At 40.4% G+C, this 13,593-nt stretch overlaps 2 protein-coding genes across 3 annotated transcripts in view; both read right to left on the bottom strand.

The window, feature by feature from the left end:
• Positions 1 to 204: 204 nt before the first annotated feature.
• LOC106537123 (troponin T, cardiac muscle isoforms) lies at positions 205 to 1,338 on the bottom strand. The gene has a single exon (XM_074559782.1). The coding sequence runs from the start codon at positions 1,290 to 1,292 to the stop codon at positions 519 to 521; it is 774 nt and encodes a 257-aa protein (XP_074415883.1). The 5' UTR covers positions 1,293 to 1,338; the 3' UTR covers positions 205 to 518.
• A 3,257-nt stretch (positions 1,339 to 4,595) lies between these two features.
• The window catches only part of cry1a (cryptochrome circadian regulator 1a), a 12,235-nt gene continuing 3,237 nt past the window's right edge, over positions 4,596 to 13,593 (bottom strand). The window contains exons 2-14 of one of the 2 annotated variants that reach the window (XM_014034491.1): positions 9,113 to 9,221; positions 8,882 to 9,024; positions 8,606 to 8,790; positions 8,433 to 8,521; positions 8,204 to 8,344; positions 7,376 to 7,687; positions 7,127 to 7,278; positions 6,829 to 7,031; positions 6,610 to 6,720; positions 6,376 to 6,474; positions 6,201 to 6,275; positions 5,982 to 6,083; positions 4,596 to 5,339 (exon numbers count right to left, since the gene is read on the bottom strand). In XM_014034491.1, the coding sequence (XP_013889945.1) occupies positions 5,983 to 6,083; positions 6,201 to 6,275; positions 6,376 to 6,474; positions 6,610 to 6,720; positions 6,829 to 7,031; positions 7,127 to 7,278; positions 7,376 to 7,687; positions 8,204 to 8,344; positions 8,433 to 8,521; positions 8,606 to 8,790; positions 8,882 to 9,024; positions 9,113 to 9,221 (1,720 nt within the window). In that variant the 3' untranslated portion in view covers positions 4,596 to 5,339; position 5,982. Of the gene's footprint in view, positions 5,340 to 5,981; positions 6,084 to 6,200; positions 6,282 to 6,375; positions 6,475 to 6,609; positions 6,721 to 6,828; positions 7,032 to 7,126; positions 7,279 to 7,375; positions 7,688 to 8,203; positions 8,345 to 8,432; positions 8,522 to 8,605; positions 8,791 to 8,881; positions 9,025 to 9,112; positions 9,222 to 13,593 lie in introns of both variants that reach the window. The other variant, XM_014034490.1, reaches the window with a different exon arrangement.

The following is a 13,593-nucleotide window of genomic DNA, read 5'->3' as shown; positions in this document are numbered from 1 at the left end:
GTTCAGTAACAAGTTGTTTGTAGACACAAAAGTTCAGCTCTAAAGTTTAGGTCCCAAAACAATACTGCTTCAGAAACACCAGAGCCTAAATTAGAATCCAGAAGTCAGCTGTGCCGCACCTGTTTGACATTTTGCTCATCTAACCCAACCCTGCTCCCYTCAAGACATGTCTGAAGACGTTAAGTTCAAGATGTAACAACCAAGCAAAGAGAAGAAAAATGAGTTTACTGAGACATTTCAAAATAAAACACAGTTATATATAGGAGATATATATTTAGCAAATTAACCATAAACAATTGGACAATGAAAATATAACTGCTACTACAACTCTCACTGTGGATATATTTTTAAAATTAGATGTAAACAAAATAATTATTGATTATATTTAACACAAATGAAGTTGTTATACTGCTTTTTATCTCTTAACAATCCTCTACAAAGTTCCTGGGATAGCTTTCATGATACAAGTCAGAGATCACCAAACAGTCCAAAAAAAAATGTGGATTTTTTTTTTGTCTTCACTTCCTGGAGACGGACTTGCCTTTGGCCCCACGGGAGGTCTTAGACAATTTGGAGCCCCTCTGGTGGTCGCTGACTCGGTTTCGGAGCACATGTATTTCATACTTCTGCCTTTTCAGCTTTTCAGCTAGCTCGAACTTCTCAGCGTGCAGGTGATGGAGCCACTGCCAGAGGTCCTGCGCCTTCTCCACCAGCTTCTCCTGGCTTAGGTGGTCTATGTTGAGGGGCTTCTTGCGCTCCATCAGGGCCTTCTTCTTCTCCTCCCGAGCGGTCAGCTTTTTGCCCTTCTTCTGCTCAACCTTCTGCAGGTAGCCGCCGAATGACTTGTTGGAGAATATCTTCTTCTTCTTGGCCTCCTCCTCTGCGCGCAGCTTGGCCGCCTCCTCCTCGCGCCTCGACTTCTCCTCGGCCACCCGTGCTTGGCGCTCTCGCTCTTCCTCCGCACGGACACGCTGCTGCTCAGCCCTGTCGGCGCGGCGGCGTTCGATGCGGCTGCGGAGCTCCATCAACTCCTCCTCTTCCTTCTGGCGGCTGGAAAAGTGTTGCTCTATGAGGGCCTGGAGGTCGTTGAAATCCTTTTCTAGTCTCTTGCGGTGGAGGTCGTCGAAATCAACCTTCTCGCCATCGGGGAGCTTTGGAGGAGCCATGTTTGGGACGTAAGTGGTCTTATGTCGTGGTTTGGACCCTTCGTCGTGCTCATTCTCCTCCTCTTTCTTCTCATCCTTCTCGTCTTCCTCCTTGTACTCCTCCACGATTTCCTCAGTGTCGGACATGATGGCGTCTCAAACCCAAGCAATGACTGGACTCCTCTATGCGCAGGGTGAGGGGTTTTAAGGGTTTGCCTTCGTCATGTGACCATTTGGCGACAGTCTCCAGGGTGTGGGTCAACAACAGGACAGATTTTGAGACACATGGATTGGTCTATTTTCTCCTCCACCAAGTCTTGTCATAAACACTCGCCTACTTTATCTACCAAAGACCCCCCCTCCCTGCTGCCATCTCTGACCCTACAGGGCTCCTCATTCCTTTTTAAGGACAAAATGAGAGACTATTTCAGAAACACAACAGATGTACGTGCATACTTGTGCTGTCCAGTCCCACAAAGCGACACAGGGCATGTCCCGAACAAATACCTCCCATACTTCGAACAGCCAAGAAGAATCTACCAAACTCAGGGGAAGCATTTTTCATTCTGACTTCCTCTGGAAGAAAAACTGTTCAGCTATATCGCCTAATTTAAAAGCGACAAACGCCCAAAGCTTTAGCACAAACTCTTAAGTGCACCACAGCTTAAGAGGATTTTAATGATGGGGCGTTAGCACTGTCCSATTTACCAGGATTAACATTTACTTTTAATATCCAAATGTAAATATTAAGTCAGTTGGTCTGCAGAGGCGTTCTTACAGAGAACCACCTCTGTAAGAACAATGGTGCACAGAATGAGTGTCACAGCTCCGTTATGCATCCTCTTAGGAATGCAATTAAAAGTTTATTGCACTGAGTGGCCTTCTGCTTTAAGCACACAGCCAATTACAGCACTATTCCGCCAACACCAAAGTTTAAAGARGACAATTTATATTTCCAAAAGCCCGGCGTTAAAAGGACAGAGCTTTAATGGGATGACTGCGAGCAACAGTTGCTCTGCAGCGTCTGGGAATCCCAATTAACTTCCTTGGGATGAAGCTCCTGATGTTGCTTTTCTGTAAATCTACATGATAGACAACACTTATTATCTACGGGGGATTACGTTTCAGTCGTGGTGTAAGTCTTGCGAGGCTCTGTCTGAGCTAAGAAAAGCTAATTGTGGCCTGAGAGGATCACGACGCAAAGTGTTCACGTCCCGTGCCTGTCTCAGCCCAGGGAGGGCTGATCAAACATGCCTGTGTGCAACACGACAACAGCAGGTGGTTCCAGTAAAACCCCGAAGCCCTCCTGGTTGCTGCTGTCAAGGGACAACTGTGTCTATCATCAAAGACAAACAACAAACGCTGGGAGCTAAGTATATCTGCTGTTTGATAATGTGCAGAAAAAATATGTTTTACGTGTTTGAACTCAGATATTTGTATTTGGTCAATGTGGTAACAAAGTGAAGAATCTCTTAAGGAGATGGTTTTTATTTTGTTTACGTAGTGTACACAATAACACAAAAAAGGAAGTATTCAATTGTAAGGCTTACAGTMCCCTCATGTGGTTAAAGCTGGATACTACAGGTGAGGAGCTGTTACACAACCAGTTGTAATTGAAATAGTAAGTAACTTATTTTTTTTATTTGCTCAGCCTGATGAATAATAGACGGTTGTATCATTAAAAATAAAAAAAAATACAAAGTTTGTTATAAGTCAATTTATTTAACAAATAAAACTACAACCTGGTCTGTGTGCACACCTGAGTACGTTATGGATGTAATGAGCTAAAATAAGCTCATAAAGTAGAAATATTAGTGCTGCTTGGGGAATTGTGAGAACTGATAAAAGCCCAGGGATTTAAAGAGAAACCAAATGTTTGTGGAGGTTGGTGAGTGTCTACGGTTTTCTCCATGTGATGCAGGAGCTGCTTTATGATGCATGTGTTTTCTGAAGTCTGATCATACAAGATTTTAAAAGTTGCATTTTGTTTTATTTATTAATGTAACCCCTTTGTGAGCGTGTGCTGAAGTGCTCTGGTGAAGATTCTCAGTCAACCATTGATTAAGCTCCCTGCACAGGAACTGAAATGTTGTCAGAATCAAGGTCCAGTTGATTGTTAAGGGTGCTAAAATAATAGAAATACAAATTTAATGTCAGGTTTAAGATTTTAGATGTTTCAGCTGTCATCTAAATAACATTTTCAGCTCTGATCATAGCAGTACCTGGTTCTGTGGGTCATTACCCCTCCATCAGGTTGTTTGTTTTGGTCACATGTTTCAAAGTGTAAATGGTGGCGAAACTGTCAGGAGTCAAGGCGAGACCACCTCCTCTGTATAAGGCAGTTTTTTTCCCATGTTTGTTGGTTTCTAGAATTCCCTTTTATAAATCACGTCTAAAATGTGCACCTTAATGTTGTCCTTCATTGTCACTTAATATTTTCAGATGACTTTGAATCCACATCTATATCCTCGCCAATTATTGCCAAAAATTTAATGAAACTTTCCAATTATCTTCAAATGACACAATATGTTTACTGTATGACAAATTTTTAAAAAACGAAACATTAGACATAATGTAAAACTGCACAAAACTACAAAGAAAGCAATGTAAAATGACCAAAACATAAAGTTTTTCAAACTATTTTAGGCCATTGGTTTTAACCTGAAGGGCTAATTTGTTTCAGCTGCTGCCGAGCTTCAACACAATGAAAGTAACGTTTTTCTTCACTACTTGCTTTAAACTACTTTTTTTCTACAAACCTGGAGTCTCTGTGCTGATGGGAAAGGATGGCAGCAGCATCCAGTCGCTGTTTCTCTTTTCCCGCCTTGCGGCGGCGGTGTTTCTAGACGTTTCCCACGACGCCACGAGCCAAGCTACAGCCTGCTCACTGTCACGTGCCTCTAACGTGCTCCGCTATTTTGACTCCGCCCACCAGGTTCTGTCATGTTATGAAATCAAAGCAGCGGCAGAGCGGTGTTTATACAGCGAAAATAAAAATAAAAAAAACACCGAAAGTAGGTCACATAAACCACATTAATGCATGTTTTGTTTAAGCAAACGTTGCCTGTGTGCTTTCTAGTCGTCGTGTTGTTTATTCGAGTTTGTGCTGCTGTTTCGGTGTCGTTTTAGCTGTGTAATACATACATAACAAGCACATGCTGCTTCACATGTGCGAGCTGGCTGACGGCAGGGTTTAGTGGTGTGTGTTCGGCCTGTTGGTGTATGCATTTTAACAAAAATTACATTTGTTTTAACACTGCCGTTACATTACTGCAGAATTACCACTRCTGGTCACCGTCTCTCTGATCATTGTATTTAGCATTACTAGACGAGTACTTTTAAAATCAAAACTTCTTTTGAATTTCAGCCATTATATTTTGCAACAGAAAATCAAACTTAATAAATGAGAATTTACACGTCGGAGTTTATATCAAAGAAAACAAGAAACTSTTCAGTTTGTACATTTATTAATCAGGAGTTTACAGGGGGCACCATGATGTGAAGCCTCTATTCCTCTCATTCTAATGAAGCATAACAAACACAGGCAACAAAAGGATGTCATATGACCTGATAAGGAATGAGACACGTTCACACGTAATGACAGAGAACGATCAAAACATTTGTGTTAATAAGTATACATCAGGTGGCTTAAAAACTAATGTAGGAAAAAAATTGCAGGCATATGGTTGTACTAGCACAGACAAGAAGCTTTCTCTGCTTTTTTGTTTTAATGTACAGATATTCTGCAAATGTTTTTGTCTTTTGTTTGTTTTTGTTGAAAATTGGCCCCCCTCCCCGACAAAAAAAGAAATAATCCTTTCACATTTTCCTCATATCAAAAATATATCAACGGGTCTATGGCTATGCAGAGAGAAAACACATCAAATCAAAATATGTACAAGTTGTGTTTGAGCTGCAATTAGCAAAATCATTATATACAAAAAAGGATGTTTGTCCCAATGTTATAACCCAAAGAGAAGCACGGTCAAACAGCTGCTTCAGTCTCGTCAGCACTGCCTGGGATGTGCAGTCCTCGGGATAATTTACAGTCCGTTTACTTGAGAGTTAAAAACATTTGGTGATGGGGACGGTTAGGGTGTTCAATCTGAAGGTGCGTTCATGCAACACGGTGCTGGAGCAAACGTTTTAGTGCCTGTTTTGGTTTTTGGTGTGATGGGTGCTGTGCAGGACCACCTGGGACGAAAAAAAAAAGAGTCACGTTGAAGCATTAGACTTTAAATTCAGGAGTTTCTGCAAAAATGCAGTGTGAATGCCTAATGCTGAACATTTTTTTTGATTTTTTTTTTAAAAAAAATCATAATAATGAAAAAATACAGAAAAAAATGTACAAAATTGTTGTAAAATAGACAAAAAAAGCAGAAATTAGCAAAAAAGCACATTTGCTGAATTAAGCAGCTGAAAGAAGTAGCTAACACAAAAAAGGTGAATTTAACTGATAAAGGCCCAAATTATCTTAAATTACAGAAAAGAGCTAAAATAAGCAAAAATTTTGCTTAAATTAGCAAAAAAAATAAAAAAAGGGCACAAAAAATTAAACTATAATAGCTGGAAAGAGCCGGAAGATAGCTGACAAAGCAGAAAAAAGAAAATAAAGAAACTGAAGGAAGCCTAAACTAGCACAGATTAAAAAAGCAGAACCAGAACAAAAGGTGAAAAACGCAGGAGAGGTTTAACTATTTTGAAGGATTTTAAAGTTGTRGAAGAAACCTCTATTCTTTTAAAATGAGAACAAAAATGACTGAAAAGGCTGAATATCTCATTGTATAAACTGCTGAAATACCAACAAAAATAAAGTTATAGTAAATTAGTACTAACATCAGTGGTTGCTCTGTCTCTGGACTTTGGATCCCCTGCCGTTCCCAGAGTCCTCATTGTGTCTTTTCCCACTGGTCTGTGTGGCGAGGTGGTGTTCAGGGCCTAAATGAATAAAAAGCAGTTAAGTAAATATTTCGTTTTGTTTTTAGACAATCTCGAAAGGGAAAAAAAATGTTTTAGATTATTGATTTAACATAGTTTTAGTTTTCTTCTGCTCACCTTTCTGGATGACAGGAGCTTGAATCTGCTGGCTGTTTTGTGTGTAACACATCATACTTGTACCTGCAGCATAACCTGGAACTTTAAATTAAAGCAGAAAACGGTATTAAAAATAAGGAAGAAAATTAAAATGTCTGTACAATATGTTAATTATTAAATTTAAAATGATCCCCACCCTGCTGAGGAGTGACAGCATTGTTTTGTGGATCGCTCTGAATGTACATCATGACTCCACTTTGCCAGTCTCCTTGTGGATGAACAGGCATCTGGTAGGCTGAAGAACAGAACAAAAAACATGATCTCCATTCTTCCTTTAGCCCCCTATTAGAGACTAACCATTGACTGAAGCCCTGACAGCAGTAGAAAAAAAGCTAACTTCAGATTTTGAGAGAATGTTGTTTCTTTTTACCAGTTGGAGCTGCAGACTTTTGTGACACTTCAGCAGGGAATCCCATCCCATCTGAGGAAGCCTCATTGTTTCCGTTACCATTAGAGTTGGACGGAACTGTCGCCAAAAGACCTGAGAATACAATCAACAAGGAGAACAAACACATAAACAAATCATTGTTTTAATTTTAAATCATCTCTTGATAAAATATTTGTCTTCTACAAATCCCTGTGTTCTCACCCAGGCCTCTGTAACAGGAGAGCTGCTGGTAGATCTGTTTCATTCGCTCGATGTTGATACAGCTGGCCTCGGCGTGGTTCACCATTGGTTTTGGATAATGGACACCAACAATACATTTGGCAGCTTTCTGCACCGCCTCTGGAGCGTTCCACGGGTCGTAAATATACTTAGCTGGAAATCCCCGCAGAATGGGCAGGTAGCGTCTGAACAAGAAAACAAAACAAATTCAACGTTTTTTAAGTAAAATATTATATTGTTGCGGAATTAGACAACACTGATTGATGTGTTCTAATCGTACCGTATGTAATCTCCATTAGGGTCAGTGCGCCGGCCAAAGCCGACTGGYCAGTAGCAGTGGAAGAACTGCTGGAAGAAGGAGCTGCAGGACAGCCACATCCAGCTGCCTGCGTTCACGCTCCAGTCTGCATCCAACAGCAGCTCCTCAAACACCTGGGTACACAAACACAAACAGGATTGTGTTAGCTGAAAAAAAAAGGATTAAATAACTTAAGAACAAGATTTAGCTTTATCTCCCAACATGTTCTACCTTCATGCCCTCCTCCCAGCTGACCCACAGGTCTCCTCTCGTCAGGAAACAGGCCACGGCGTGCCTGGCCAGGTGGTGGATCCAGCCCTCCTGCCGCAGCTGAGTCATGATGGCATCGATCCACGGGAAGCCGGTCTGGCCCTCGGCCCACTTGGCTAGCGCCTCGGGGTTTCGGTCCCACGGGATCTGGACGCAGATGGGGTTACTCTCCATCTTGTCGAAGCAGGGGTTGTTGGTGGCCGTGGTGTAAAAGAACTCACGCCACAGCAGCTGGCCATAGAGCGACAGGGGAGGGGAGCTGTTCTTCTTCACCTGTAATGAAGCATTTGTAAAGAAACGGTTCATGACTCAGCAAATTGATTTATTGACTTGTTCTGTTTTTATATAGCTTGGACTAATCATTCAATTAAAAGAATTCAGTTTTAGTTACTGATTAAACAAAAAAACTTTGCCACTCCACAGTTGAGTCATAATATTCAGTGCATCTTATCAGCAGAAAGCTCAATGACATCGCCTATCATTAAAATATACAAATTTTCAAAGTTCAGCCCCTACAAGTAAACAACTAGTCTCATTATACCCTCTCAGTGGATACAAATGGTAGAAGGAGGAAAACTAATATTGTTTGTGCTGTTTAGAAATACCTGGACAGAAACTAATCGTATCTTTGGCCAGATAATCTGAGCCAGCACAAATGATTGTTATCAGGCAGTTTTGTCATCGTGCTAATGGGACAACATGCTCCGTAACTCTAAACAAAGATTGGAGAAGGCCAATCCTCTAGGGGAAACGCTGCTTAAGAGTCATCAGGTTTGTAAATACGCTTGCCTTCCTGTAGAGGTCGGTGAGTTTGAAGTAGAAGAGGCGACAGGAGAGGCAGCCGAAGCGCAGGTACGGGCTCAGGCCTGTAGGGCTGGCGAGCAGCGAGTTGGCGTTCATCCTGGGACGCTCGAAGTTGGCCACCCACGCCTGATAACACAATCACACGATCAGTTGAAAAAAAAAAAGCAGAAGGTGTTGTGTCTGTAAAAACTGTACTTTAATCAATCGGACCAACCTTTCTTTCCAAATGTCTCTCGAGTCGTGTGAGAGCTTCAGTTTCTCCTCCGGGCCACACAGCTGAGGACAGACCCTCGGTGTCAAAACCTGCAAGATTCACACAAAAAGCATGATTTAATTCTGAGTTTTTGTTCTGTTTTAGTATTGCAATTAGATTTTGGCCTCACTCACCCAGTTCTTCCAGCGATGGAACCCCAAACTTGTCATCGTGGTCTTCAGACAGGGGTGTACTGCATTTCCCCATGATCTCAGCTGTAATGGACTCTGCAGGCATTTCCACTGGATCCATACGACTGATGAGGGTCTGGAACCGCTTGTAGGTGAGGGGGGACTGACCCCCATTTAACTCTATGATCCTGAAGGTCAAAAACAATAACAAAGTTGTCATAAGCCAAACAAATGTGCGGGTGATTTTACCAAAAGATAACTTGGATCATTTGAACTCACTTGTCCAGGTCATAGAGGGTGTGGGAGATGCGAACAGTCACCTCCACTCCAGCCTCAGAGGCCAGCTTCTTAATGGCAGCATCTCTCTCTTTCCCYAAGGGCTCAGAGTCGTACTCGTAAGACAAACGACTGATCTTCCACTCCTGCAAAACAAGGAGGAAAAATATTCTAAATGAAGGATTTCCACAATATATCTGTGCTGCTCAGTGGTTAACGCAGCAGACGTGTCACCTTGAAAAGRCTGGGAAAGACATCTGTGGGTTGGCCTCGAATCACAAACAGACGAGAGTTGAGCTTACGGAGGCTGGAGTCCAAATCCTCAAGACTCTGCAGCAAGAACCTGCAGAATGACAGGAAGAGGGATGTCAAACTCTAAGTTTATTAATTATAAAATAAATGTAAAAAACATGTCAGACGGGTCGACTTCATAACCTCATCCTTGACCCATGGGGTGTCAAGTTGTGCAGTTTGACATTTCTATGTTAAAGGGCACCATAACATAATATGTCTCAGGATGGATGTAAGGTTGTGTGTTTTCAAGAACGCAAAATAGGTTTCTTTATTTAAACTTTTAAGGTTGCGATGACCTGATCACCTACGAAGTTCCAAAATTAGAAATGTTAAGAACCCTGGTCAAACCCGTAAGAGGTCCATTTGGCTACATCTAAACCCCAATCCAAAAATGTGCAGTGCCGTGAAAAGTCCAATTATTTCTTTATAAAAAGCCCTGAAAGGGTTTAAAATATGTCAGCCAGCAGCTCAAATGATGAGTCATAAGACATATCTGTTGTCAGTTCTGATGGGGAGACATGAGGACAAACAGAAACTTAATGCTGGTGAAGAGTCCAGTTTCTGCTTAATGACTCGCTGATAACAATGAAGAAGGCAGATCAAAGGGACTACCGGTACTTGGATTTGTATGAATAAGAGCAGCTTTAAAATGCAGATTATGCTCTAGTTTATTGACTGATTGGTGCAAAAACAGCGAGATCAGCTTTAAGGAGCCATCTCTTAGCAACCTGGTTCAATTCAATATTTCTTATCAAGTCATTTCACAGCATATAAATGAGTTACTTAAAACAAAAAATACAAAAGTGTCTTTTCACTTCTGAAAGCAAAATGTCTTATTTTCCATTTTGCACAAAAACAAACCAAGATACAGCAGTTCTCACACAGTATTTTTTATTCTGTCTTATAAATTCAGTTTATTGTTTGGGCTTCTGAGATGAAATGTAAGTTCTGTTCCTGTCAGTGTCTCATTTGACTGAAATGAGACATTTCTCTGACTTTATATTAAAAAAAGCATAAACTGACTCTTCAGACTGAATCACACAGACACCAGATGACTCAAACAACCTTCAACATGTTTAAATATCTCTATACGCAAAGTCTGTCAGCATAAACAAATACTAATGACCTAACAGACCCAAAATTTACATATTTTTCCTTTCACTATTTATTAACTGTGTTGCATCATTTCTAAAATAAAATTTGTACTGTACTAAGAACAACCCAAAATAAGATATACCAAGAGTAAARGTTAGTCAGAGGTGTACGCAGAGCAGCAGTAATGTGGACTTCCTGTACTGTTGCTATAGGCACCAAAATAAGGAGGAGGCGGCTTCCTGCATCATTCCAGCCTAATCAAGTCTTAACAAGCAGGACGGTGTGCTATAAATTACTTCTACTTGCAGGAACATTTAAAATACATAATTCTCATGGCTCTGTTTTTACAACTGCAAGTGAAATACTAACATTTTAGTTTATATATGTCCTCACAGTCAGTCACCCAGGCATCTGAGCATTTGTCTTATGAGCTAAAAAAAACACGACTTTAAGGAGTTTCCTGAGACGAGAAATAGAAGAACATAATCCAGCATTTACATTACGGTGAAAGATGTCACATACTGTATCTTTATTGGATGTCATTAACACAGAGAATTTAAAAAAAGCTTATTGTTTCATTTAGTTAACTGATTATTTCCCATTAGACCGTGCTAGAAGTTTGCCAACTTGGTTAGAAACCTGTTAACAGATTTATCTGTTTTTTTATTATTATTTTCATAAAATATTAACTAATCATTTTCAAATGCTAAAGGATGTTATACAGACACAATGATTGTACCTTTTCAACAACGCACATGGTAAAATAAAATTGCCATTATTGGGATTGGTCCATGAGTGTGGACAAAGACAAAATGTTGGGACTTGCTCCCAGCAGTCATGTACTTTAACACTGTGAATGATCTAACTGGCAAGAAACGCAACTATGCAGGAACTACATTCATTAAAGTAATAGTGTCTGTGAAAGAAGTTTGTGCCATTAGATTAGTATGAATAATTTGGTAATTTGTTTTGTTCACCTTCATGCTTTCTTAAGTTTGGGATATAATGAAAATTCCACTTTATCGATMTATCTGTTTGTACACCCTTTAACCCAACAGTACACAACTATTATTGACCTCTCACGTGCATTCTCTTTAGTACAAACTTGGTTTTGGTTTGTTTATCCTACTGAGAAGTCAGTGCCTGGATGTAGGAAGATAAGAACTATGTACTGTAAATAATAGCTTTTTTATTCATAAAGGTAAAACTTTCCCACTAGCTGAGCACATGATTTTCTTCATCTCTGTCTGTTGACCTCCAGAAGCTTTTCTGATAGTTAGTGAAACAACTCTGCCTAAAATCACTGTCCCGGTTCAGGGGGTGTTTGGGGTCGCTGGCTGTGTTCTCCTGAGGTCAGAGTGACACAGCAAGGCTAGACTCAGACCAACTGACCTAATACAAAACACAGTCACTGTAAGCTTTGTTCATCTGGCCAGCTTAAACAAATCTGTACAACGCTGCTGAAAGAAATCTATTCGTGTCTGTTCCCRGACACCAGACACTCCTACCTTCTTATCTTCTTTCTACAAACTCCACTAATTGCGTCCTGGTGGCAGGAAACCCTTTTATGAACGTGGGGTCACCAGCTAAAACTCTGCAAGCGATTCACTGCATAAACACGATCTGAAAAATGCGTATCAGACGAATTAACTGGGATTAGAGCGAACGGCGGAGTCGTTCGTTAGGGAAAGACACGGGGTCTCTTGCACGGGCGGGAAAGCAAAAGTAGGTCAAAAAGACAGGCGAGTTGGACGTTTTACTACTAACACGCTGACCTACTTGTGCCAGGCGAGGGGATGTGAAGCAAGGAGGGAAAGTTTTTGCAATGATGTCATGTGACATGTTTTATGACAAAAAATTGCTTCTTAGATCTAAAAAACAGGAGTGTTTTTTTTCTCCTACTTTTCCATTTGCAAATGTGTCAAAAGCTGGAACGGATGCTCGGCACACAAGCAGCAAGTTATACTAGTGAGCTTTTATAATACGCAGCTGCATTCACATTTGGAGCAGGATATATTTTTGTTGCTATGATACTCATCAGCTTTGTTTATTCTTGTAAGACACCAATATTTAGCCACATTTCTGCAACTTCAATTTTTTTGGAACTCGTTTTATATGCAATGTAAAAAATAAAAAAGGCTTATTTTTTTTAATTAAAGGCAAATGTTGACCTCATGTCTGTTTGACGAAGTAAAACCTTACACAGAGGATAATGTTTATGCAGATGAAGAGAAAACAAATGCAAATCAAAACGGTCAGGTCTGCGTAAGCTCTGCGTCACCCCAGGAGATAGTTGTGTAACAGTGGAAGAACGTGAATGCTCAGAACAGGTCATTTTATCTGCTACTGCAGCTCGTATTTATTTATTTTTTCCTTTGGAGATGGCATTGAACTAAACCACAAATTAAGTCCTGCAGAAGGAAACAAACACGCGAAGCGAGATAATTGCTGCACGTGTGAACTAACAAATCTGCCTAACGAGACGCTGCCGTTTTCACAATTAGAAACAAACGTTTGCGTCACTGATCAAGCAGAAGAAGAAGCGAGGCCGGGCGTTTTGACTGGCAAAGGCTCGCGCCGTAAAAGCGAAGGTTAAGTGTTAGAATGGCGCAGGACAACGCCAGTGATAAGACTGTAAGCATCACATTAACGTCAACAATTCTCACTCTCTAGTCTATCCATTACGTAGCTCTGAACCATGCACAGCCTTCATGTCAAATACCTAAAACGATGCAAGGTTGAATGAAGAACTGCCACTTGAAGAAAGTTGACCAATGTGCAAAGAATCAAACCTTTGGAAGTGACTAGAATGTCAGTATTTTAGGTTTTGTTTAACACCCCCTAACATTAAATATATAAAAAGAGATATTCAGTAGATATGTAGTAAAAATAATGTAATGTGAATGTAATTCACAAGTCTCCTGTTTCTGTTTATTACTAACTTATTCACTGATGAAAACTACAGTCTAATAATTAATTACATGAAGGAAACCCGCCATTGACTTTCTGTTTATAATATTATTATTATTATGGGTGTAAGAAAATATCGATACACTGAAATATTGCGATATTTCATTTCCCGATACTGTATCGATATTCTAAAGGCCCGTATCGATTTTTTATTAAGGTTTAAAATGTCAACTTTCCTGCTAGCCGTTCATTTTTATGTTGTAGTTCAGCCTCTGACCACTAGTTGGCAGCAGTGAGCCAGTCATTTGGCTCCTCTACCTCTTGAGGTAGAGGCTATTATTAAGTGTTGGGTGACCATATTGTAAATTGATATTAAAAACTAAAAGCTGCAAAAAATATACTTTCAACCTATTTAT

Source organism: Austrofundulus limnaeus, unplaced genomic scaffold (assembly GCF_001266775.1).
Source record: "Austrofundulus limnaeus strain Quisiro unplaced genomic scaffold, Austrofundulus_limnaeus-1.0 Scaffold2140, whole genome shotgun sequence".
Lineage (NCBI taxonomy): Eukaryota > Metazoa > Chordata > Actinopteri > Cyprinodontiformes > Rivulidae > Austrofundulus > Austrofundulus limnaeus.
The sequence above is the reverse complement of the archived record's forward strand: the minus strand, read 5'-3'. Positions and strand labels throughout refer to the sequence as shown.